The following is a 25386-nucleotide window of genomic DNA, read 5'->3' as shown; positions in this document are numbered from 1 at the left end:
TGCCCAGCTAAGCGAGGCTTTGGGTTTAATTTCCATGAAGCTTCGAGTGATGGTAGTGACAGGCTTGGCGAGCGGTAAGACGACAGGTTGATCGTATTGCCGCAGCATTCACGGTATGACTAACAAGCTTTTCCCGAATTCCAGGGGGATGGAACGTGTTACGGCAAAGAGGCTGAATGTAATATCTGGCCACCTCCTTTAGGGCTTTGGATACTTCAGACTAGGGCTGACGGCTCTGCCCCTTGGTGCGTTGATGAACCGACTACCGGGTAAGTGTGCGCCACAGCTGAGACCCCCTTTTCAGTTTAGGTTTGTGTTGCACCTGCCACTGACGACAGTTCACTTTGAAGACCCCGTGATGCATTCTGATATCCCCCCCTGAAGAAGCGTGTTGTTGGACATCCCTATCGATATCAAAGGGGCCGTGACGTCGGCTCACTCGGCTCGTAGCGAGTCTTAGCTAATATTCATTGTCACCGTTCAGCAGGCGATCACTTCCGATGTCATTTCGTTGCCCAAATCATAGCGGGATTCGTATTTCCCGGCGAATACGGAACACCATGGCATATCTGGATGTGTATATATATATATATATCAAAGTCCGACATGGTGCTTATTTCGATGTATCAACAACCAATAGTCTCACGATCTTTACACTCACTTGTCATTTTGCCCCTTTAGGGACCACACTCGTTGAAATACAATCAGCCGATCATTACTTCTTGCCGCTATGCCTCCTCTTAGCAAGTGCCTTAGGTTGGTGGCCATCGTGCTATCGCTTTCGGCATCAACTGTTTGGGGCCAGACGAGCCAGTTCATTGTGACAGGTCGTACCTCAGGGGTCAACACTGCTACAGGCCAGAGACCCATCAGACAGAATGTCAACACTCTCTCGGCAAGCGCTGGACCGCAATGGTGAGTACAATCGCATCCCAGCAGCCCTGCTCTGTCTAATATAATTTTCCTAGGGATTTGTTCATCCTCGGTTTGCAGGCGTTCCAGGTCTCTCCTATGAGTGACCAGTCGTCGTACTTCGGCATCGCAGGTACGTTTACCACGGACCAGTCCGTATATACGCTCACAAGGAACATCTGCTAATATCACCCAAGGTATCCATGGCCGGCCTTATATCCCTTTCAGTGGCGTGAACGCTGTCCCGGGAGGGAGCGGTGGAGGCTATTGCCCTCATGGTGTACGTTAGCAGGCTTTGTTTTCTTGTTTGCAAAGGTCGACGCTTTCTAACATTATTGCAGGAAATCATGTTTCCGGCCTGGCATCGACCTTACGTTTCTGCGTATGAGGTGAGTATATCGCAATGTTCCAGCCTCGAATCGCTGTACGGGTCAGATCACTGACAGGCGTAACAGCAAGTTCTTGGACCTACGTGACCAAAATCGCGGCACAGTATACCGGAAGCAACGCCGCGACTTACCAAGCTGCCGCAGAGCAGTGGAGAATGCCGTACTGGGACTGGGCTGCCGATGCCAACCTTCCGCGATCTGCTTCCACCACATCCATCACCGTCAATGGACCAAATGGGAAAACCACGATTAACAACCCTCTGTACCAATACAAGTGGCAGAAGTTCCCGCTCAACTCCGCGAACAACTATTTCCCCCACCAGTGGCGACTATAACTGCTGGGGCTGGCCGCAGACCACTCGCCAGCCAACCTCCAAGGGGGTTGATCAACTCTCCATCGTGAACCAGCAGCTGAGCACTGACCCGAGTCCCCTGAAGGACCAAGTTGTAAGCTATACACCACTACTGGAAGCCCCAGACCGGCTCTAACCTCAATCCAGTATTATGTCATGTCTTCGGTCAAGGATTTCAACACCATGGCCTCGTCTGGTACTGCAGGCACGAGTTTCGAGGACTCCCATAACGATGTCCACAACAGCATGTATTGTATCATGAGCTCGCTTGACTACTCTGCTTTCGACCCCATCTTGTGAGTTGTCATAGTCTACTTTCTTCCAAATCTCAGAGTATACTTCGCGAAGTTTACGCAGGCTGACCACAACTTTACCAAATACTGCAGCTGGCTGCACCACACTCAAGTCGACCGCCTCTTCGCGCTCTGGCAGGCAATCAACTACAACAACACGGTCATGACCGGATCGTACCAAACGAGCGGTCTGTTCGCCACGGCCGCCGGATCGAGCATCACAGCCGACACCCCCCTGAAGCCGTTCTACCGGGACGCCAACAATAACTTCCACACCGGGCACACCGCGGCCACGACGCGCAACTTCGGCTACTCGTATCCCGAGATCAGCAATGACTGGTCCGTCAGCAAGGATCAGCTGCGCACTTCCGTCATCCGCGCCGTAAACATCCTGTACGGCGACGGGTCGCTCGCCGGAAACCCGGTGTCGGCCTCGCCCTCATCCGCGCCTTCGACATCGCCGCTGCCGCAATCATCTTCGCCTGCCAGCACCCCCGCGTCATCCATCCAGCCGACCCCCACAGCCGTGACCCAGGCCCAACAGCCAACGACGACGGCGGCCGCCACCACGGCAGCGCAACCCACCACCCCGGCCGTCAACATTAACAACGGCGGCGGCTGGAACTGGAACGGCTGGCCCTTCGGAGGATGGGGCAACTGGCAGGCAATCCAGCAGGGCCCCCCCAGCGCCCCGCCCGCTGCCAAAGCTGCACCGGCCGCGCCAGCCGCGCCAGCCGCACCACCTGCCGCCAAAGCCGGACCTGCCGGACCTCCTGCGGCGAAGGCCGGACCCTGGGGGAAGCGAGGAAAGCGGAGCACCTCCGGCCCCGCAGCCGCAGGACACGGCCACGTGCACCGGCGAGGATGTGGGAAGAAGGATGTCGTCCTGACAGCCGCCTCGCCCGTCACCAACGCCGCCGCGAGCTACGATAACTCCTACTCTGCCGAAAGCCCGGCCCTCAACTCGACTGTCCAAACTTCTGCCGTCAACGCCACGCACGCGGCTCCTGGCACCACCACACTGTATGCGCTCGCGGTGCAGGTGGAGAGATCGGACCTGCCTCTTCCGTGTAGCATCATCTTCTCTCTGGGCTCTCAGGTGAGTTCTCACACCATCCTCTAACAATTTTGGACTCCCTTGATAAGAAAATAAGACAATGTATACTGACACAGTCACCTCTTTCGGCAATGCAGGCTGCCGGTCAAATGACGGTCCTCTCAATGCCCGCGGTCGGTCTGACCCACAGCCAGATCCCCCTGAAGCGCGCCATCGACAAGATGGGCCTGGGGAACGAGATCGCCAACGACGACGGCCCCACCGCCATCGCGAAGCTCACTTCGATGCTGCAGGCCACCATCAGAATGGTACGTCCCAAGAACAGTCCCTCCGCCCCTCTCATCTCCCCTCTGGAGACATGTACAAAAATGCATAAACTTAAACCAGTAACTACGGATTATGCTCCTTACTAACGCATGAAAAATAGGCCAACGGCACCGTCGTCTCGAGCCCCAAGGTCCCCAGCCTCAAGATCCAGATCCAGTCGCAGGACGTTGAGCAGGCCGAGTCCATCAACCACTTCCCCATCTACAAGGAGCCGCTGAAGGGGCCGACCTTAACCACCGACAACAGCACCTCGCCCAGCGGCGCAGACACGATCGCCATCCAAGTGCCTGCCGGGCTGAACGTTACGACGACAGCGGGAGTCTCTGCCTCCTCTGCAGGTGCCGCAGCTGCGCTGAACAATTCGACCACCGAATAGTAGAGAGGGATGTGAAGATTGTACGGTATGTGTGATCGAGAAAGAGAGAGAAAGAGCCTGAGCAAGAGGTGTTCAGGCAACAAAGTTGAGACTAAGAGAAGGGGGAAAAACTTGTTGGGGTATGATTTTGGAACGGAGTTATCTTGTTATTGCAGTATCGCTGGAAAGTCTGGGTTCCTTGGGCGTCTTGGGCATATATGAAGAATAGGAGATCCATGAGGACTGAAACCTTTCCACCCCCGGCCAGTGGACTAACTAACAAACATCTTCCATGGCACTGCAGTATGCTGTTGCTTGGAAAAGACATATATGATCTGGATTGTGTAATAATTAAACTTCTATTAACACCCAGTTCATGTCATGCAAAGTGTCCGCGCTGCTGCCGTCTAATGCAACCCCGAGATCAAATCTATGAGGTATCTACTTCAAGTTTAGACAAGACGCCGTCTGAACCAGGAGGGAATGATACTTGAACAAACGCTTATAATACAGCTGCTCCAAAGTTTGTCTGGATGCCTACTACTCTCTTGAGCGTCAGCCACATCTCAAACATCTCCAACTTCAGCTCTACTCGTAAGAAGCCCACGTAGGCTGCCAGGAAGCGAAGAGCGTTGACAGGCCACAACAGACTGCCGTTGTGTCCCCAAATCTCGTCGATCTGCTCCTCCAACACGGTGCGGGCGCAGTACCGTGCCAGGATCATGAAATTGCGCATGGGGCCCTGGCGGGTTCGCAAGTTCTCGTCCAAACTCCGCGTCAAGTCGTTCGTCTTGAGGATGAGAAGCATGATTCGAGGGGACCTGGCCCAGCAGTTGCACCAAGTCCGTGAGGAGACCCTCCTGCAAGACATCACCCATTGTTTTCTTCTCTCCTGTAGACCGGGGCTGCATGATGGAAGACGAAATGACGCTGTAGTCGCGGCCGGTAATGGCACTGACGAACAGAGGAAACTGTTCCTCGTTAATCCCGGCCACTTCGTGCGCATAGTGCTTCATACGGTCCATGTCGCCATCAATGACGGCCAACCACATTTTGGCGTAGTTGCGCCGCAGGACTTCCGGGATATCACGGTACAGACCGTGGTCGTACAGAACCACCTCGAAATTAGCACCGCCGGGACCTCGACGAGACGTCTTGCGGATTGCAATGTTGCCTCCGTGAGGATCGCAATGAAGCGGTGCATTTTTACCGAAGATCATTTCGTTGAAGATGCGCGCCAGAGTTGCTGAAACTTCGTCTCGGTCGATTCCATTTGCGTCCATATATTCGAGATCATCGAGACGACGTCCAGACTCATTCGCCATGACCAGTATACGCTGCTTGGCCCAGATGACTTGGGGAATCACGAGGGGCAGTCCGGATATGTTGGCGAAATGTTGTTTGGTCTTCATGGCGTTGGCAGCCTCGAGTTGAAAGTCCAGCTCCTGGGGTAAAGAGACCTCCATCTCGGATGCCAACCACTCCAAGTCGTATTCGGGAACCACTTCTTCAACGTAGAGAAGGTGAACTTGGTGAGACGCGTGTCTAAGGGGGCCCACTGAGCCAGAGTTGGGTGTTGCACCTTGACAGCGACCTTTTGACCAGTTTCCTTTATAGTAGCAAGATGCACTTGCGCCAACGAGGCTGCACCTATGGGCTCCGTGGAGAATTCGGAGAAGTAGTCCTCAAGCTCCTGGCCGGTGTCGCCTCTGAACATCTTGGCGATGGACTCGAACGAGGAAACAGGACACCTGTCCTGCAAGGGTATAAAGGTATCGGTCCATTCGACTGGAAGCAGATAGGTCATGGCACTTAGGTGCTGGCCCAGCTTGATGAAGATGCCCCCGTTCTTCTCCAGCACTTTAAACGTCCTCGTAGAGCATCTCTTATGGCATTGACTCAGCATTGTACTCTTCTCGTCTTCGTCGGTACTTGCATCGCGCTTTTTGAGGGTCGTTCGATAGCTGGGCAGCGGGAACAGTTAGGTCGGTGTATACTTCCCAGGGACGAAGCCTCGCAACTTTCTGGACAGGGGAGCCTACTCACTCGTTAATACAGATGAACAAGGCCGACGCTACTCTGCCTGCTCTTTCTGTGGCTTCGTATCCATGTTTGATATCGTCTGTAAAGGCCAAGGCGCCGACTCCGACAGCGCCTGTGGCGGTGGTGGCCGCCCAGAGAGTTCCTTTTGCCCTTCCAGTCCGAGAATTGCGCCTGGTGCCTCCCGATGAATAGCCCGAGGAATAATGTATACTGTATGAGCGCGGCGCAGGGCTGAATCGAAGCAGGAGCTGGTTGCGACAGCTTGAGCAGGTCCAGCGACCAGTGTTGGGGTTGGCGAGGCGGCTCAGCGCATTGATTGGAGGGGCCCTCATATTTGCAAGGGAAGCGAAAAAGGTCGTAGCGGCATTACAATAAAGAACGGATTTAAGAGGGATGAACTACGAAATCAATAGTCATAAACCCATTACCATAACCACTTCTCTTGCGGGAACAGGAATATATTCTTTTTGTTAAAAGAGTAAGTAGTACATAGACTGCAATGTAAAAGTGGAAACGGACGGCATTTGGAAGCGAACACGATACTGCCAGTATGTTCTTTTCGTTTTCGTTGGGAGCAAAAGCAAACCAAAAAAATAATCAGAGAACCGCGGCGCCGTCATAGGGGCTCCAGTTGCTGCCGTTGTTCGGGAAAAACAGGGGTGGTCCAGGGATCGATCGTTACAGGCAGCGATCGTTACTGGCAGGTACCTTTTATTCCATGTTGCAGCAGCATGCCGCTGCACTGTCGACATACATAACCTAAACTGTGGCTTGTTCTGATACTCCATCAATTGACATGTGAGGTGGTGACAGGGGAAAAGCAGGCTAGTCTTCTCTAGGACTAATTGCAGAGATGCCCGAATCAGATCACCCTCCAGAGGCAAGTGCAAGTGCAAGGATAACGCGTGGTGGGGTGCCAGTTCCAAGCTCTCTTTATTGTCCCCAGACGCGTGATTCGCGACGCATTCAAATCAATTAAGCTCAAAGAAAGCCTATTAATCCTGTCCCTCGTCGCCCTTTCAGTTGAATTGTCTCCTACCAAGTACGCCGACGACCAAGTTTTGCATGACTACTACGAGCCAGCTTTTGTTTTTGTACATATTATATTGGTTCATTGGCTTCAACAAGAGACACACAATGTTGGCAACTATGTCTCATCCCACCGCTTCCTTTGACTTCACGTCACCATACAAGCCCAACGTATCCTCGCCACTGTCCTCGTCACCCATCCGGGCCTCCTCCTCGCAGCCGTCTCCGCCCGCGCCCCTCTCCCCGCGCGAATCCAACCGATGCAACTTCCACATCCAGTCGTCGCCGATCCCCGCGCCCAAGCTCTTCAAGTACGCGTCGCGGCCCGCGAAGCCGAACCCGCTCCGGCAGAGCCGCGAGAACGCCCAGGAGAGCCGCCGGAAGCTGTTCCTCAAGAACGTGCGCCAGCGCCAGGACGACCGCCAGTGGGAGCGCCGCGGCGGCGACCAGGAGGTCCTCAAGCTCGAGTGGTCGCTCCTCGACCGCCGGCGGAGGCAGCAGAAGGAGTCCGACATTGACGGCTTCGTGTTCGAGGACGAGATCGACCAAGACATACCGAAAGAAGCTGCCGCGATGGCGACGGGAGGAGACCTCCATCCGCCCGGAGAGGACATCGATGATATGATGCTTGATGCCATGGAGCAAGACGAGGATGCGATGCTGTCCATGTACGAAGCCGAGGCTCTCTCTACTCAACCGCAACAACCGCACCAAGGGGCACCGCCGAGGTCCGGCTCGCCCTTTGTGTCCGATGACGAGGATTATGACGATATTTTCATGGACTTACTGTCCCATCGACCACAAGAATTCAGTACTCCATCACATGATTTTGCCTCATCGGGCGAGATGGATACGTCATAAATATGTTGGCTGCAAAACGTGTACATATTTGTGTTTTCATACCCTGCAAAGCGTTGGCTGGCGTTTCGGACTTCGATTTCTATATGGTGTTCTCGGCTTGGTTGATCGAGGCGATTTTGGAGGAATATGAGAGGCACTACTCTAGGTCAGGTTATATCAAGCCCCCTTGGCTGTGGAATTTCGGCATTTCAATTCAAGGACATTGAATATTAGTTATGGTCACACGTTTGTCTCGTCGTCTTCGACCTGTATCTGTACTCGTAGAAAGGCATCGTGAGGCTATGTACGTCATTCCTCACAGCCAATAGCCCATGCACGAATGAAGGCAAAGTATTCAGAAGAATCATGGACATGGTATCATTATTCGGCCTGGTCGCATGAACAGGTACCGTAGTATATCTCAATTGCTGCTTGCCTCTCCCTTGGTTCACTGAGGCGCACAAGATTCGTCAGGCATGTCGAGGACCTCCTTAGCGGAGGGCATGTCGCCAACGAGGTCGGCTGGAGGTGAGCCACTTGATTGCATCTGTATTCGGGAGTTAGCATAGTGCAAGCGCATACCTTGTTTGTACGATGGCAGTCTCGGGGCGGGCTTACCTTTTGCATGCGCTCCACGATGTATTCGCGATCCGCCACGTTCTCGTCCTTGTACGTGGGCTCCTCGAACTTCTGCACCATCTCTCGCACGAGCCGGCTCTGCTCCTCGTACTTCGCCTTGTCCTCGGCGCCGAGGCCCGCGCCGTTCTTGGCGAGCCAGCCGGGGTACTTGTCGTTCAGCTCCTTCATCGGCTCGTACAGGATCTCCTTGTTGGTCAGCTGCTCCATCATGCCCATCAGCATCTTGCTGAACTCCTCCTCGGACCCCTCCGCCGCCGCCCGGTATGTCCTTCATGGCCTTCAGCATCTCGGCCATGAAGTCGTCCTCGGACCCCTCCGCGGCGGCGGCGGCCGTGGCCTGGTCGCCCGACTCCTGCATGCGCGCCATGGTGCGGCGGATGGTCTCTTGGAAGTTGGCGTCGGAGCTCAGGTCGGCGGCGACCTTGTCGGCGCTTTTCACACTGCTGCTGCTGGCAGGTTGCTTGGGGGCCGAGGCCGAGGCTGAGGCAGCTGTCGCCGCCGGCGCGGGCGGTGCTTCGCCGCCCACTGCAGCGGCTGCGCCCAGTTCCTTAAATATGGTCTCGAATTGGGCCTGCATCTCCGGCTGCGTTTAGTTAGCACCAGTCGTTGGCGTAAGCCCGGTACGGTGAGCTGCCCTCCTACATTCTTGTCTAGATCACCCATCAACTCCGCCATGCCGGCTTGCAATTGCTTTTGGAATTCGTCTTCCGAGAAATCGTCCAGGTCTGCGGCGGCACATCTCCAGCTAGCGTAGGAATGGTGGGCGCGGTTTTGGCTGTCGTTGTCGGGTTTGTCGCAGGTTTCGCTGGGCCGGGCCCAGGTGCGGCAGTCTTTTTGGGATCGATTTGAGCAGCTGAGAACTCTTCTAGCATATCGTCAAGATCATCCAAGTCGTCTTCATCCGGATCGCCGGGGTCAGCTGTTGCGGTCGCGGTCGCCGTTGCCGTCGGTACCGGCGCGGTCTCTGTCACATGCTCGGGGGGTGTTGCGACATCGGGTTTCGTGGAGCTTTCCCCGTTCGCGGGAAGATCGTGACTTTCGGGCATGGCGCTGTAAAAATACGGAATAATGACTATCGAGGTATGAATTAAGGAATGGGTTTCTTGCAATAGTCAGGGTGCCTGCTAGTCGACCAGGATCTCATGTAATGAGCTTGTTTATGATTATGGAAGATGGGGTAGTTAGAGTGGTTTGCGACTAAAACCCCAGCAGCGCAGGCCTGAACGGTAGTTCGCGGGGTACATCCCGAGGCTTTCAATCGGTCCAAGTGTTGTCCAGGGGCTCTTTAGGAGTCAGCGTGGCTGTCATTGAATCACCTCTTGCCTACTTAAATCAACATATGCCTGGCCAATTCATAGGTACATAAAAATGTGAATGTCAATACCAGCTGTGATGCATAATTAGCAGCACAGTATCTTCCAGGATACCGAGAAATAGGTATCTGGATGCGGAAAGGAGAGAAGAAGAAAGAGAGAGAGAGAAAACAGTCCTACGAAGGAAGGGAAGGACGGTTCAAAAGACAAAAAGCCGAGTATTAAAACGGCAGAAAAATTCATGCTCCCAGCGAGACTCGAACTCGCAATCTCCGCATGTCTTCATACACATTTAATTGCTCAAAGATGTATAAGAACGGCGCCTTGACCATTAGGCCATGGGGGCGCAACCTAGGAACTTGTAGGTTAGCGGAAAACGTCCTTATTCCCCTTCCTACTCGCTAATCGCTAGTTGCTGATCCACCATTTCGCTCCAACTTCATCTCTGTCCTGACTGTCCTGAGATAAGCCCCTGATCCCTAATCCGCAACATCCATTTCCTGGCTCTCGACGGATACTGGCTGTGTCTTCTACAGTCGATAGATTCCAGTCCTTGTATGCACGCACATTTTGATATCAAGTTTTTTCTCTAATTCAGACTATACTCAGCCAAGGATCGCTCTAGCCATGTGATTCGCTTCTTCCTTTACATGATCAAGGAGGGCAATCCTTTCCTATATCGTTTGGTCAACAAGCTGCATTGATCTGCAACTACTCATTGGAGGCCTTTTCTTGGGCTTGACCAACACCACCATCTTGGGTTGGAAAGGATGCAATCCTATCACAACTTGCTCGCTGCGGGGTTAGCAACTCGCATGTCGACTTCTGTCTCTCTGTTCCCCGTCCGATGCCATCGCGCTGCCAACCATCCTTGCATCAGGGGATTTTCCAGCACCTGGCCGTAACTTCTAACACTGGTCAGCGCTACTTATCGCGTCGATGCTATCACTGCTCTACTCGCAAGTCTGGTTGGTGTAGATATCCCCGGCGACGGTTTCTACAGGATTGGACATTGGGTGTCCCGCCGAATGAAGTCTGTTTGCCCGTGGGGTGGGTAGTGTTCCGTAGTCCCGGACCGTCACCGAATGTCAGCTCTGCACTCCGATGATTTGCGGCCCAATTGAACTGTTGGGTTACGGACCGTTTACTGCAGTGCGACAACTGCTACACAGAAAGCTTGTGATTGGTTTGCTGCGGCTTACTTATACTGATGTTTTCGGTGTACTACTGCAGGACTAAGGCTGTAAGACAATAGTTCATCCAGAGATGGGGGACTCGCGGGACGGTCTCATTTGCTACCGACGACCTGCCGAACCACACGGCTGGCCCGGTCTGACGAGGTATCTCTCAATATATCTTGCAGATCTTGCCGTTCTGGTATCTGACAGAGAAGATGTCAGACTGTGTTTGCTAGCCAAGGCTCTTCCCTTTTCTTCTACGGTAGTCCCACGAACCCCCTTGCTCCCCCAGACTTTCCACATTTCTTTCCGGTCTTGTGCAGAGCATACTCATATCATTGTGAATCTCTAGCAAAACTAAGATGAGCGACGACGACTTATACGTGTCTAATGGCACGTGTTACTTCGACCAGGGTCAAATCGCCAACCGACACTTCATCCCATGCGGAAACGCTGTCGTGAATGGCCCACAATCATGCTGCTACGAAGGAGATTTCTGCCTCTCGAGCGGCGCGTGCTGGGACAACACAAGTAAGCAAGTCCCTCCATCGATTATTGCCTCGACGCCCCGAGACTCACCCAGGCCTCTTAGCAATCGTGACTTACGTTGCCGGCTGTACGGATCCCTCGTTCAGTTCCTCCAAGTGCATCAAGAAGAATGGCTATCCAAGCCAGCAGTGGGTAGCAATGGCGAGATGTGATGGAGCAGATGTTGACATATGGAGCGGCTGTGCCAAACACCCCAACGTGACTGCTCTACAGAAAGAAAACTGTGATTGCACAGCTTCGGCCCCCCTGATCCGGAACCCGAACGGCAAGACAAGTCTCGATAACATCGCCAGTCTTCCACAAACCATCATGGGTAGCATCTCCTTCAACCCAACCGCACTCCCAACCCGTGGGGCGGGTACTTCCTCTAGCACGAGCGGTACTGCAGTCCCCGGCCCACCTCCGGATCGACGGGTGGCTCCTCCTCTGGCCTAAGCCATGGCGCCCAGATCGGCGTCGGTGTTGGTGTCGGAGTTGGCGGTGCCATCCTGTTGGCAGTCATAGCGTACATGGTGTACAGAATGCGGCGCCAGAAGAAGATCGCGTCGCCATCACAATATGAAACGCAGCATCATCAACAGCAAGAGGCTGCATCGCAGGTAGTGTCCCCAGATCCCGGGGGCGCCGGAGACCCTGGCCGAACACAACAGATGTCGCCGGAGCCTGCGGGCATCGTTCGGGCGGAGACCAAGTCCCCCGAACTCAGCGCGGGGCCGTGGGACAAACCGGAATTGTCCGGTGATCCTACCATGCGATCCGAGCTGCCGTCGCGCGGGGCTTCTAAGAGGAATCACATTTCGGAACTGCCAGGGGGGGATAGAGATAATTGAGCTGACTTTCTCTCTTCGGGCCTCAGGAATTATGCGAAAAGGGGCAAGAGGATTCCTTCACTAGTAGATAGATTCGGGACCTTCTTTTTGGTTGCTGACGAGTAAAGGCTTTGCCAGCAGCATTCGTTGAACCACGCTAAGCCCCCCAAATACAACCGTACCAACCATCTATATATTCCAAATTAAGCCGAAATCGTAACATCAAATCAGGTGAGGTTATCACCATCACTGATCAGCATCGGTCTGTTGGCCCAATGGCAAGGCGTCTGACTACGATTCGACTCTCAACGAGTTCCCTTATAATCAGGAGATTCTGGGTTCGACCCCCAGGCAGACCTGACTGTTTCTTTTTGGGGATTCCATCGATGTCGTTTGATTCGCTTTTTTGACGGTCCAAGTGCAGTGATAAGTGCTACAGCGCGTAGCTAAGCCAGCTTGTCGATCTTTTATAGAAGGGATGGCGACGCTAAAAGGCCATCGCTATTCGGGGTTGATACCCACTTATCCAACATCCAATGGTACTAATACTTTAAGGGGCTCTCTATTTGTTTGAATAGAGTCGATATTAGGGTAATTGACACAGTGCCTTATATTGCGTAGCAAAGAAATCCGGGAATGCAGAACCGAACGAACCTCTCATCAGCGTGTTTGAAAAGGGTCCCGATGTGGTGGAAGAACGTCCCAATACTCATGTTGGACAACCAGCTATGGCTCTCCTAATTTGACTTCAAGAAGTAGCAATGCAATAGACAGTGATGTGATTGGCACCGTCATTCTAGGGCTCGATTCAGAGGGTATACGAGATATATACCTTATGTGCGTACAACTGTTCCAGATATCAACCTTGTCACGACCAGTCTGGTCACAGTGCAGCAGAAACAGGCAGCAAGGCAATGTAGGAAAAAAGATTACTGTTGAGGAGGCGACTGGTACTTTTGTTAGCGAATTGTGGCTTCGAATCGACCAGGATGCAGTCCCCCAGAGGTGATTGGGTCATGCGCGATGCGAGGCCTCGATCCCAGCATCACCTCCGCGAGAACAAGCTCTACTGACTGACTGACATTCAATTGTATTTCCAGAGGACGTCGTTGACACCGTCCTTTTCGGTAGTTTGACGACAAATCCAGTTTCGATCCTGGACATGCTTCGACTAATGAGTTGTAGCGGTACGATATAACGTATCAAAACCATTTCCATCATTTGTAGCTGCTGTGGTGTCATCCGTAGGCTCTCACCAAGCCTCTGCGCAATCGTTTGATATGCCATTGTGCTTCTGGGCCTGAACCGAAAGCAGGGATTAGCTGTCTGGCAAACTCACATTCGTCAGGAAGTCGTCTAAGCGTCTGGCCTCGCAAAAATAACACCGACTTAATCCAAGGGGCTTACGGATATAGTGACTATTTTTAGCATTTTAACACTTACCCCACATACCAGCATCCCCATGTAGCATCACGATGGCAACCTACGTGACCGTAGCAGTTACCGAGATATGGTGAAGACAGATGGACATGGTGGGAAAAAAGAGAAGGGAGATAATGAGGTATACCACGGAGTTAAGTATCAACACGCCATAGCTATGCTCGCTTTGTGGATATTACCCCATACCTAACTATATCGACATCTCTGCTTGTAACAGAGAATGGGATCCCGGATGGCAGTCGAATATTTACTCCGCGCACGACGTTCCGGCAGATAGGCGGGGCGCCTGGATAAACCTTAACCTGACCTGATTGAACGATGTCCAGATCCGTGGTGCTGGGACTCAACCGGTCCCATGGGAAGCGGGCGACTGATTTACCTGCCGTGTTGAGCTGTTTACAAGTTGTCTGTATCAATTCATGCTAGAATAGCAACATGGAACGCTGAACGGCATTTCAGACAGCATACCCTGAAGCTGCTGGGGATTGCCTGCCAATATTGTGTAAAAAACCAGGGGTCTCACTGGTTCGTCTCCCAAACAAGCTTTCGGAAGGGCTATATCGTACATCCAGCACGACCCGAAATATTCGTAAATCTATTTTCTGGTCGAAACAGCCAGTGCTGCCAACCTCCTGAGCTGCTGGATCATCAATGTATGGATGTTGATCGTGTTGAGTAAACCGGGCGGCGGGCCACCGATTGAGCAACTTGGCCAAGTGGTGGGCCAAACCCGCGGATTCCATCGAGGCGCAATTCCCCGAAGGATACCGCAGGAAATCCCCTAGTCGAGCCGACCCGACCCGAACAACAGGGCTGATATTTGCCCCAGCATGCGTTTGCGGTATCAATATGCATCTAGAGTCGCAAACATGCACAAGTACCGATACTTGAAGCATCATCAGCAGGAGCAGCAGACAACTTTAGCCGATATCTGTGATTGCTTGTTTAGTAGCACATACTCCGGATATGATATCCTACTCGGTCCGTACTTACCTACAACTATTATGTGCGATCTTTTCTTTTCTACCACAAAGGCAAGCAAGAGCTCACCTACTTTAACTTTCTCAACCCGACAGGAACATCTGCCGGCTGGTATGTACATAAAGCGTCCGTTCATCTCGTCCACACCGTACCTTCGGGTCCAAAGAGGGTTGAGGATGTCAAAGGAAATGGGGCCACAGTGAGGCCACAATGCCCGGCACCCACCCAGTTCTCCATTCCGGCCAGCCAAAGAGTCGTACGATAAAGTCCGGCGGAATGCGCTGCACTGCCGCATTTGGCATTGCGCGCCAGCGTCAGCAACATTCTGGGGATTCCCATTGGCCCAGCGCCTGTCTGCCATCCCTGGAGAACCCTCCGAGTCAGGGCGGGGCGCACCCGAAGACGTGCTGTATGTACGGGTACCTTTCCCTTGGAAGAAGAGCCAGGGCATGATCATAACTCGTGCTCAATGCTCTACCTGCGCATCAAATCCTCTCTCTGCTTCCCAATTTCGATCATCCCGGTTGCCAGCAAGGTCCAGGAGTAATAGGCTGCAAGTAGTGTCTATCCATCGTACGTGGTAGGAATAAAACTCACCCGACTCCCCATTCTTTATGCCATTTCGTCTTATCAACGCCTGGTTACCTGCGATTTGACTTACACGACACGACATACGACGGCTAATAAAAGTGTCGATCTCTCTTCCGCCTTCTCCTAACTCGTCCTTGACCTTGCTTCCAGTATTTCTTCTCTCTTTCTCTACCGACCTGAACAAGTTTCACTTTTGTTACATTCCACAAGTCCAATCCTTGGCCGCGGTTTGAATACAGAGAGAATAGCAACAAAGAAAACCAGTCCACGCTGCAACACCACCATTCGAAACATCATACGACTTGTTCTACTACTACTACTACTACATACTACGACAACAACAACAATAACAACAACCCCACCACCACCATGTCGCCCACTTACACGATATCCGCGCACTTGTGCAAACAAATCACCACATCATGGCGCCAAGCGCGACAAGGACCCGCACCCGAGCCTTCGACCGCGACAACGACAATGACGTTGCCGTCGCGACGCTCGCCCTCGCCAGAGAAGCGCTCCATGGACAGCGACCGTAGCGACTCCATGTCCTCTTCCCCCATGTCGCGATCCTCTTCAGCTTCTAGCTGGCGATGGGCAACCAATAAGAAGAGAGACAAGAAAAAGGAAGGGGGGTGGGGCTTCCATCGCCTCGCTCTCCCCTTTCCCATCATTTCGCTATTGGGATCGGCGCAGGAGAAATAAACCATATATATAAGACAGCTGGGAAATATGGTCTTTACTACAACCACTACTACACGACATGATTTGGTTGGTCTTCCAATCACGCAATCGCGCAATGCGATCACGCCTTACTTTTGTATGCGATAGCGCTCTGCGCATTTTCACATACACACGCACACGAACACATATACGCTGTCAAGAAACGGGACATTGTGAACGAGCGAGGTTGGAATTAGGCTACTCGTTGCTCGGTAGTGACTATTAGCGGCCACTATAGGGCAGGATACCAGCCATGGAGCGATTAGTCAGCTCACACAATCACACATACGGCCTGTTAGGGGCAGCGGCAGGTCGTTCAAGAACTGTTGTTATCCGGATCGGATGGTTGGAAAGCGGCTTTGGCACCGTGCCGCCTTGCATTTTTGCGGCGAATGACTGGGCGTTTCGGTACATCGCCTGGCGATGCTGGGTCGGCTTCACGGAGTTAGGTGTTTATACCCCAGTTTGAAACATAGCATTTTGCACTTATTCAAATACATCTTCATGAAAGACAAGGGCACCATACCATCGCGTGAGATCTGCTGCTGATTCCTGTGTTGATCGAAAGAATGCCCCCGGTGTATTACCAGATTGCTGCAAGTATAAAATCTAGCTATATGTACAAGAGACCTCTTGTTTAACTTCCACAAAGAGTCCTTCCTGAGCCACCAAACGCCTTGCGCCCCAAGCAATGCAAATTCTCGTAAATTAGTAACCGTTCCAGACATCATAATCACAGTGAGCTTGCGCTCGTCGTAGTGTCCTGGTAGTGCTTTTAGCTGGCAGTCCCTCATCCCGTCTTCTGCCTCTTTCCATCTGCTGCGGCGTTAACGCTGTTGTTGGTAGAAACTTCATTCAACGCTGGTCGACCTGCCCCATCCGCCGCAGGCCGCTTTACGCTCAGTGGCCTGAACTGGCCTCGGTTACCCATGGGGCTCATACCGCCGCCAGGGGCACCGATCTGGCGAGTACCAGCCAGCGAGGGGTTCATTGCTTGTCCTGGACCTGCAGGCGGTCTTCCCACGCCCTGACCCGGACCAAGGTTATGGCCGGTGCTGTTCGCAGCGTTGCCTTTGGTCGGAACTTCCTCGTCTCTTTTCATTGGAGGCACATGTTTCAAGTCTTTCGCAACCGGCTTGGATGCTTTGTGATCAATACCCGGCGTCTTTCGAATAGAGGGACTCTCTGCATGAGGATCGAAGACCTTGGCCTTATCCGGTGCCACACTGGCCGTACCAGGCGGGGCGTCTTCCGGTAACTGATTGACAGAGCGGGCGGAGAAGAAGCCGACTGGGCCCGTGTGCTCTGTGTTGGCTGGAGGAGGCGTATTCATCCTCGCATTTGACGAAGCTTGCTGGGCGGCAGCTACCTGACCCTGGGCAGCACCTGTGCTAGCCGGCATTGGCTTTCCGTGCATTTGGGGGTTTGGCCGCCCATTGTACATCGTGCCAGGACGCTGCGGAGCCTGATTGGGCGTCTGGGGATTTGGCCTAGGAGGCGGACCATTCTGTCCTGGGCGTCCCTGAGCTCTTGCAGGAGGCTGCATGGGTCTTGGCGGGCCGGCTATGCTATTCGTAGAAGCCCTGCTCTGATCGCTATTGGGGCCAGATGAAGGTGCGTGGGGTTTATCATTAATGCCGTTCGACGTAGGTAGAACTACTTCGTCTGGGTGGCCGTCTTCTGTCACCCCAAAATCTGCCATGTCAAAGTCCCCAAAATCATCGTCAAGTGAGTCCGTAGAATCTACAGGTCCAGGACATCAGTATCTACCCAGTCAAAGTCATCGGAGTCCAACCCACCAGTTGGGGCTGCCGAGGGCGCAGCATTGGCCCGGCCCTTGTCAACAACGCCGCTGACCTCTCTTTTCACGACATCCTCCTTCTTGGCGAAATCGGCATGGCGATGCAGATTATCCTCATTGAACCTTGTTGCGCCGACCTTCATCTTGGTTACTTTGGCGAGGTAGTCCTTGTCGTAAATGCAGTTTCCGAGCACGTTGCCGAAGTTTCTCAAGGCTCTTTTTAGAGCATCCGTGGTTCCTTCTTTCTTTGCCTTCTCGAAGGCCGCTGCTTTCCCCTTGCAGTTCTCGATATGGCCATAACCAATATCCTCATGGTAAGTGCCATCTCGCAGTGTCACGCGGATCACAACAGATAAACCAAGAGAGATCTTGAGGGTCTGCGGGTTCTCGTCGACGAAGTCGACTTGGATGTTCTGAATGCTGGAGGACCATCCGTTGAAGCCAAAGACCTCGTTCGCGAGTGCGATGCATTTTTCAGCCGCGATGTAATGAACCTTTTGCCCAGATGGCCCACTGCGGGCCGAGAGGTACTCAGGCCCAAGCTGCTTCTCAAGCCTTGACTGGAGCGTGGCAATTTCAGTTGCTGTATACTCCGAGATACGCGGTTTCGCTTCCGCAAAGGGGTTGGCAGCCACATTATGCTGGTCACCCGGGCTGTTGGCCATGTTAGTAAGTCTGTGTGTACTGTATGGAGTGGCGTCATGGAAATGGTACTTACGCAGGCATGATGGAGCTCTCACTGTTAAATTAGCATTGAAAAGTCTACGAGTGCCAATGCTTCCAGGATCGCAAATGTCCTCTTCCTTTGGTATCTGTTGCGAAAACGTGAAGATGAGTTGACGATATGCTGGTTGTGACGCGTTCGAGGGAGTAGTGGGGAGACGCGATGTGGCCTGCTATGTCCATTAGGCAGTCACGTCAGTCACATGACTCGTAAGCATGGGCCATTTGACCGATTTCAGTACTCACTCCTGGAAGGAGAAGATGAATAGGAAAAGAAAAGTCCACCTTACCTATGACTACCTACGGACTAGAACTCATTAATTCACAAATAGCAGTCGTTTAGATAAAGGAGTTTATCTGTCTCGTTTTCTTCTTGTTTATCTCTTGCATCGAATCTGCCAGCTCAATTGATGAGTGCTCATGGTGCAGAGATCGAGGCGTATTGTATGTAGGTACTAATCAATTGATGGTTTCGACCCTGCTCACCTGGAGGCTCCAGATTTGTGTCTATCCGACCTCTACTCTACAGGTACGTATCTTCCTACTTACCTGGTCAACCTCTAGACATCCAAGCATGGCTACCTATTACATACTACCTTAGAGATCCAAGTATGATTTATAGAGCGTGGGCAGAGTAATCATGTATATCGTATTTGAATTAATAAGAAGCGCGTTGCCTGTCTAGAATACAACACAATAAGTCGCAATGTAACTCCAAAGAGCTCAAAAGAGATCACCGTGATTTGCAAATACCAGACTCGCTACACATGTGGCACCCTTGTAATACTCGTAGCCACGCACCCTGGCAGACACCCTGGAGCCAGCTGCAAGCCATGAGAAGCAACGGGACGCCCCATAGCTAATTAAGGGCACCCTGCCTGCTGAAGGGGGTGCCCGTCCCTATTGGCCCCCTGCTGGAGCTTTAACGTTGGCGTGGAACTACACTAGCTGATCTCATCGGATTGTGAGATGCAGCGCAGTCGTAGGTCTCGTAGCACTAACGCATTTGCAGCTGGACTGGACCCATGACCCAGCGACTACATACAACAAGTGGAATCGGGAAAAGGGATGATGAATGACATGATAGCGCTTCATCATTCTGCCAATAATTCCCAACCATCATTTCTATACCCCACGTGCCATTGTCGACATTCAGAGCACTCCCTCCTCTTTCTCTCTCGTTAGTTGATAACATCTTCAGGGACAACTGGGCAACTGACCGCGCACGAGCTGTTTGTTCCTTTCACCACCGTCGCTCTTGTTGTGACGTCCATCGACGCGAAGGCACCCGTTCTATACTGGACGTCAAAGCGAACAGGCTTGAAGTCCAGTCCGGTTAACTGCGCCCGCATCTACTGCCTCAACAACTTGCAGTCGCTCACATTATATCCCGGCATGCAGTTGCAGGTAACCAAGTCGTGAAGCAACGGATTACACCCCACCAGTGGGCGGCCAACTCCAACGCAGTATCCAGCAGACGTTGATAGGGAACCGAAACAGCCGATCAAAACACCATTCAAGCGAAATCCCTCGATTATGAATTCCAATCTCCTCCCCGAACGAGACGACTCCGTTTCCCCCAATGTCGAGAAGCCCGATGGATACGACCCCAACCCCTGGTAGCTCTTGTCGACCTCCGATAGCACGAGCATCTAGCGGCCCTCCTGGAACAAGCTCACTTGACCGCGAGTTTCTCCCTTTGGATGATGGGTTAGGGTCTTCGTTCTCCGGCCGAGTTCTCGAAGAAGCGCCCGATTACTTGAATGGCGGGTTGCCTCATGAAAACCCTTCGCCTCATAATGGCTCGACTGCTGCTTCTCCGTCGGGTATTCCTAGGCAAATCGCCAGCCGGCCTCGAGCCTACAGGCCCAGCTTGATGGTGGGTCCTTACCTGATGGCTTGGGCTCAGGGCGACGCAGTGTGCAGTTTGCTAGAGATGACCAGGTGCTCGAAGCGCCTCCTGAGTTTGGACACACCCGACAGGACTCTGGAGACTCGACCGATGCGTTCGGGCGTTCTCGCAGTGAACGATTTATGTCCAGGTTGAAATCGTTGGCCGCTACCGGAGGAACACCAGGCCCTAGGTCACCCGGAGCATCGGAAGGCGCTTTTCCTTCGACAGCCAGTTCTCCTGTCGCAACTCGACCGAACCGAATTCCCGATACCTTGGACGAAGAAGGAAGCGATGCAGACGTGGAGGAGAGCGGCGATGAGGGAGATGGCGACGGGTCCGGGCAGCAAATACCAAAGGCGACCCGCCGCAAGAGGATGCGCCGGCGCCTTAAGAATCTTGAACTTAGATCGACACAGAATACCCCCAAGATTGGCAATGAGATCGACTCGCCTGGACCTGGTAGATTTAGGACCATGGTGAGGCGGTCTACCATGCCTGACGCCACTGACCATCGGGGAGGTCTTTCTGAGGGAGAGGGTCGTGACCATCTGACCGGTACGCATCGAAGAGCATGGGGCCGTGGGGCTTCGTGGGTTGGAAGTCCACGATATGACACTGGCGGCGAGGAACCCGATAGCCCGCGAGCTGCTCGCATGCATAGACGTAGGATATCTGGGATGTTTGGTGGAGGCGGAGGAGGCGTCTCTGAGGGAGATGCGATGGTCAGTCCTCGCAGGCCCTTGTTTGGGGCTGACAGAGCTACCACCTTCGGAGTCCAGCGCTGGAAGCAAGTGAAGAATACCTTCAAACTACTTGGCGGCAAGAAGAAGGCGGACCAGTTCGATATACACAAATCGGCCGAGTTAATGGCTGAACTCAGAGCTGTAACGCCAGCTGTTGTTATGTTTGCTAGTATGTTACAGAGAGACGAGCACGGCAACAAGCGTATACCAGTCCTGCTTGAACAGGTCAAGATCAGGGTCATAGACAGCAAGCCCGACAAAAGCGACAAAGACGATAACAGTCGTGAACGGCACTCGATTTTCACGTTCGCCCTGGAGTATGGCAGCGGTCCCAGTCGAATGGCATGGACCGTGGAACGCTCCATCACCGACATCATCAACCTCCATGCACGCTACAAGCTTTCGCTGAATAATCAATACCTACAGACTGCGGCCTTGCGCAAGAAGCCGAAGCAGCCGCATTTCCCGTACTCAGCATTCCCGTACCTCCGAGGTGCTCGCGGAGCTGATGACTCTGACGAGGACGAAAAAACCCCCGAAACACGGGTTGATGAGGCCGTTGCTGAAGCTACCGCAGGAGAGATGACAGCCGCGGAGGGGACAGCAAGTGAGGCAGATCGACCCGCAACGGCGAGGAGAAGGAAGTCACGCATGGGCCTGCTGGGTAGACGCCAGTCATCCAGCCTAGCAGAAGGGCTTGAGGGGTCCAGTCTGAATCCCCAGAAAGCCGCGATGGAAGCCGCAATGAAAAGACAGAGATTCATCGAGCGGCAACGATCGTTGCTGGAAAAGTACCTGCAAGAAATGGTACATTGGTTGATGTTCCGAGCCGACAGCAACCGCTTGTGTCGTTTCTTAGAATTGTCCGCACTAGGAGTTCGCCTTGCCGCCGAAGGAACTTACCATGGCAAAGAGTGCTACCTTCATATCCAATCGTCAAAAGGTATTGATTTTCGAAGAGTCCTTACTCCGTCGAAAGTTATCGCACGGCACACTCGCAAATGGTTTCTCGTGCGGCAGAACTATATTGTCGTAGTCGAGTCACCATCGAACATGAACATATACGATGTCTATCTTGTTGACCCCCGATTCAGGATCGTGGCAAAACAGAACAAGCTGAAGTCGCTCAAGGGAAAGTCCAAACAAAAGGGTAAAGATAAGGAAGGCCTGGCCCCTAACGAAGAAGAACAAGAGGCCGCCGAGGACGGGGATGTCTCGGGCAATCATCATTCGGTGAAGATCTATACTTCGGAACGCAAAATTAAGTTGTTTTCGCGTAACGGCCATCTAATGCGGCAGTTCGACCAATCCGTCAACGAAATGCTGAGGAACACGCCATGGCATGAACATCAGAGATTTGACAGTTTTGCGCCCGTTCGAACTGGGGTGTTTGCTCAGTGGTTGGTTGACGGCCGTGACTACATGTGGAATCTCATCGCGTGCCATTAGCATGGCACAGGATGTTATCTACATCCATGACTGGTGGCTCAGTCCCGAGTTATACATGCGACGGCCGGCTGCTATCAGTCATAAGTGGCGACTGGACAGACTGCTCCAGAAAAAGGCCCAAGAAGGTGTCAAGATCTTCGTCATCATCTACCGAAATGTTGAGCAGGCCATCCCTATCGACTCGGAGTACACCAAGTCCTCGCTTTTGCACCTCCATTCCAACATCATGGTACAGAGATCTCCAAACCAGCTGAAGAAGAACCAATTCTTCTACGCCCATCACGAGAAGCTCTGCATTATCGACCACGATATTGCTTTCCTAGGTGGGATCGATCTGTGCTTCGGGCGTTGGGATAGCCCACAACACCCATTGACTGATGACCGTCCGACTGGGTTCGAGCCTAACTCGGAAATACCGAAGGATTCCGAGCACTGCCAGATGTATCCTGGCAAGGACTACTCCAATCCTCGTGTGCTCGACTTCTTCAAGCTCAACGAGCCGTATGAGGAAATGTACGACCGAAGCAGGACTCCTAGAATGCCCTGGCATGATATTGCCATGCAGGTTGTCGGCCAACCTGCGCGTGACCTCACCCGCCACTTTATCCAGCGATGGAATTACCTGCGTCGGGAGCGGAAGCCCACGCGTCCCATCCCGTTTCTACTCCCCCGCCCGGATACAGTCCATACCGACCTTGAGCAGTTGGGGCTTACTGGGACATGCGAGGTTCAAATCCTACGGTCTGCTGGAGATTGGTCATTAGGTTACCCCAAGGACCTCGTCGAGCATAGCATCCAGAATGCGTATGTTGAACTTATCGAACGCTCCGACCACTTTGTCTACATGGAGAACCAGTTTTTCATCACAAGCACGGAGACTCTGGGCACCAAGGTACATAATCGAATTGGCGACGCACTTGTTGAACGCATCATCAAAGCGCATCAGCGCGGCGAGGAATGGCAGGCATGTATAATGATACCTCTCATGCCGGGATTCCAGAATACGGTGGCTCAAGATTCAGGAAGTAGCGTCCGGTTAATCATGCAATTCCAATACCGCAGCATCTGCCGAGGTCCTAACTCAATCTTCGGCCGCCTGCGTGAAGCTGGAATTGAGCCGGAGGAATATATCCAGTTCTACAGCTTGAGACAATGGGGAAAGCTGAGGAACACCCATCTGGTGACCGAGCAGCTTTATATCCACGCCAAGACTCTCATTGTCGATGACCGGGTCGTTCTCATTGGCTCTGCAAACATCAATGAGCGTTCAATGTTGGGTAACAGGGACTCGGAGCTTGCGTGCGTGGTCAGGGACACTGAGACCTTCTGGTCCACTATGGCAGGCGAACCGTACGAAGTCGGCAGATATGCCCACTCTCTTCGTGTGCGACTCATGCGTGAACATCTCGGTCTGCCGGTCGATGAGATCACGGAGAATGAAAGAGCCGAGGAAGCCGAAACCGACGCCATGTATGAATCTGAGATGGATCACATCTATGGTATAGACGAGCAGGACCAGGACCAGGACCAGTTGGATGTTTCTGCCGCAGGTCCTAGCTCAACTACACAGCTTCGTCCTGCGCCATCACATGGTACGAGCTTCAACCACGACGCCACTGCTACTGAGGATCCCGGGTTTACATCATCCTCAAGCTCGTCATCAGAAAAGAACAAGAGATTACAGGCGGAGGCCCAAAATAGAGATAGGCTCGATGCTGCCTTGGAAGGAGCTGGTACCGATCACTGGAAGGCAGCAAAAGAGAAGGGTCTTGATAAACTCCGAGACACTGCTATCGTGAACGGCCACGAGGTTCTATTAAACCCCCAGCACAACTTAACGACCAGTGCCACCCATGCATCAAGTCGAGAATCCGTCGAACAGAGTACTCCGAAGAGTAACGACCAGCTGCCACCTCCCGAGTTAAATCGCCAATCGACAGCCGAGCTTGGCTTGCCACGACTGACTCAACTTCCGAACTTGCCAGTAACCAACGATACAGATATCGGTGGGCCCTCGGATAAACCCAACCCGCTTGCTGCAGATATACAGGCTGCAGTCATCGATAAGGATTGCATGCTTGATCCACTGGACCCTGCATTCTGGGATGACGTGTGGAATCGTGTGGCTGGTAACAACACCAAGCTCTACCGTCGGGTCTTCCGGTGTATGCCAGACAGCGAGGTCAGCACATGGAAAGATTACCAGGATTTCGAAGACTATGCTACGCGTTTCCACGAGAGCATGACTGGTGAAAAGAAAAACAAAGAGCCTGAAGCCAAGGGACAGAACGGGCAAGCCGGCGGTGCCGGCACAGGTGTGGCTGTGCCTTCAGGGGGCCAAAACGGTCCCAATGGCACCGAGATGCCGGAAAAGAGCGAGGGCAACCATGGAACAGACCCGCACCGCGAAGTACCCTCCATTGGCGGAGATGCGGCTCTCAAAGAAAAGGCACCTTTATCCGAACCCCATGATGCGGAGCAGCCTACAAAACCCAAAATCAGCTTCAACCCGGATAATCTGAACGCAAGACCGGCAACGGCCGAACCGCCGTCTCCTATCCAGCCTGCGGGGGATATACCATTCCCTGCGTTCGAAGGCACGGTCGATAACACGACGCAGGCACAGAAGGCACGCGACCGGCGAACGACGTTCTCCTCGACCGACAAGCCGCCTTCGTCTTCGGGTGGTGGCAACCCGCCCATGACAGCAACGGGCTCGACTCGCCGCCGCCGCCGGGCCACTACGAAGGGCAGCCGGCGGGGCCCCGTCTTCCCGTATGAAGTCCTCGGGGTTGAGGAGGCTGAGGATCTGTGCAACTTGGTCCAAGGTCATCTGGTTCAGTTCCCCTATGACTGGCTTGAGAGCGAAGAAAAGGGTGACCATTGGCTGTATCAAGCCAATCTACTGGCACCCAAAGAAATTTAGTAAGTCTAGTTGCCTTTTTCTTTGCTTAT

General features: G+C 53.1%; 9 protein-coding genes across 9 annotated transcripts; 5 read left to right on the top strand and 4 right to left on the bottom strand.

The window, feature by feature from the left end:
• Positions 1-730: 730 nt before the first annotated feature.
• On the top strand, positions 731-3707 carry PG994_011705 (Di-copper centre-containing protein; the record flags this gene model as incomplete). The annotated part of the gene is made up of 10 exons (XM_066863114.1): positions 731-915; positions 969-1045; positions 1110-1192; positions 1254-1301; positions 1406-1563; positions 1625-1748; positions 1802-1950; positions 2041-3046; positions 3121-3312; positions 3432-3707. 10 exons carry the CDS (start codon positions 731-733, stop codon positions 3705-3707), a joined length of 2298 nt encoding a protein of 765 aa, XP_066712224.1.
• A 481-nt stretch (positions 3708-4188) lies between these two features.
• On the bottom strand, positions 4189-6061 carry PG994_011704 (uncharacterized protein; the record flags this gene model as incomplete). The annotated part of the gene is given in 4 exon segments (XM_066863113.1): positions 4189-4476; positions 4508-5231; positions 5246-5650; positions 5733-6061. 4 exon segments carry the CDS (start codon positions 6059-6061, stop codon positions 4189-4191), a joined length of 1746 nt encoding a protein of 581 aa, XP_066712223.1.
• Positions 6062-6878: 817 nt separating this feature from the next.
• PG994_011703 (uncharacterized protein) lies at positions 6879-7619 on the top strand (the record flags this gene model as incomplete). Its single annotated transcript, XM_066863112.1, has 1 exon — positions 6879-7619. The coding sequence occupies one exon, from the start codon at positions 6879-6881 to the stop codon at positions 7617-7619; it is 741 nt and encodes a 246-aa protein (XP_066712222.1).
• Positions 7620-8046: 427 nt separating this feature from the next.
• On the bottom strand, positions 8047-8814 carry PG994_011702 (uncharacterized protein; the record flags this gene model as incomplete). The annotated part of the gene is made up of 3 exons (XM_066863111.1): positions 8047-8145; positions 8217-8420; positions 8482-8814. The coding sequence occupies 3 exons, from the start codon at positions 8812-8814 to the stop codon at positions 8047-8049; spliced, it is 636 nt and encodes a 211-aa protein (XP_066712221.1).
• An 85-nt stretch (positions 8815-8899) lies between these two features.
• PG994_011701 (uncharacterized protein) lies at positions 8900-9283 on the bottom strand (the record flags this gene model as incomplete). The annotated part of the gene is made up of 1 exon (XM_066863110.1): positions 8900-9283. The coding sequence occupies one exon, from the start codon at positions 9281-9283 to the stop codon at positions 8900-8902; it is 384 nt and encodes a 127-aa protein (XP_066712220.1).
• A 1807-nt stretch (positions 9284-11090) lies between these two features.
• On the top strand, positions 11091-12107 carry PG994_011700 (uncharacterized protein; the record flags this gene model as incomplete). Its single annotated transcript, XM_066863109.1, has 3 exons — positions 11091-11259; positions 11321-11691; positions 11727-12107. 3 exons carry the CDS (start codon positions 11091-11093, stop codon positions 12105-12107), a joined length of 921 nt encoding a protein of 306 aa, XP_066712219.1.
• Positions 12108-15467: 3360 nt separating this feature from the next.
• Positions 15468-15803, top strand: PG994_011699 (uncharacterized protein; the record flags this gene model as incomplete). The annotated part of the gene is made up of 1 exon (XM_066863108.1): positions 15468-15803. One exon carries the CDS (start codon positions 15468-15470, stop codon positions 15801-15803), a length of 336 nt encoding a protein of 111 aa, XP_066712218.1.
• An 808-nt stretch (positions 15804-16611) lies between these two features.
• Positions 16612-18348, bottom strand: PG994_011698 (DNA repair and recombination protein rhm52; the record flags this gene model as incomplete). The annotated part of the gene is made up of 3 exons (XM_066863107.1): positions 16612-17564; positions 17621-18276; positions 18341-18348. 3 exons carry the CDS (start codon positions 18346-18348, stop codon positions 16612-16614), a joined length of 1617 nt encoding a protein of 538 aa, XP_066712217.1.
• A 1579-nt stretch (positions 18349-19927) lies between these two features.
• On the top strand, positions 19928-25357 carry PG994_011697 (uncharacterized protein; the record flags this gene model as incomplete). The annotated part of the gene is made up of 3 exons (XM_066863106.1): positions 19928-20224; positions 20290-22382; positions 22432-25357. The coding sequence occupies 3 exons, from the start codon at positions 19928-19930 to the stop codon at positions 25355-25357; spliced, it is 5316 nt and encodes a 1771-aa protein (XP_066712216.1).
• Between the last annotated feature and the right edge of the window lie 29 nt (positions 25358-25386).

This window comes from Apiospora phragmitis, assembly GCF_038363925.1.
Source record: "Apiospora phragmitis strain CBS 135458 chromosome Unknown utg000010l:1.0-9815664.0:1.0-9183399.0, whole genome shotgun sequence".
NCBI classification, from domain to species: Eukaryota; Fungi; Ascomycota; class Sordariomycetes; order Amphisphaeriales; family Apiosporaceae; genus Apiospora; species Apiospora phragmitis.
This window is presented reverse-complemented; position numbering and strand designations above follow the sequence as displayed.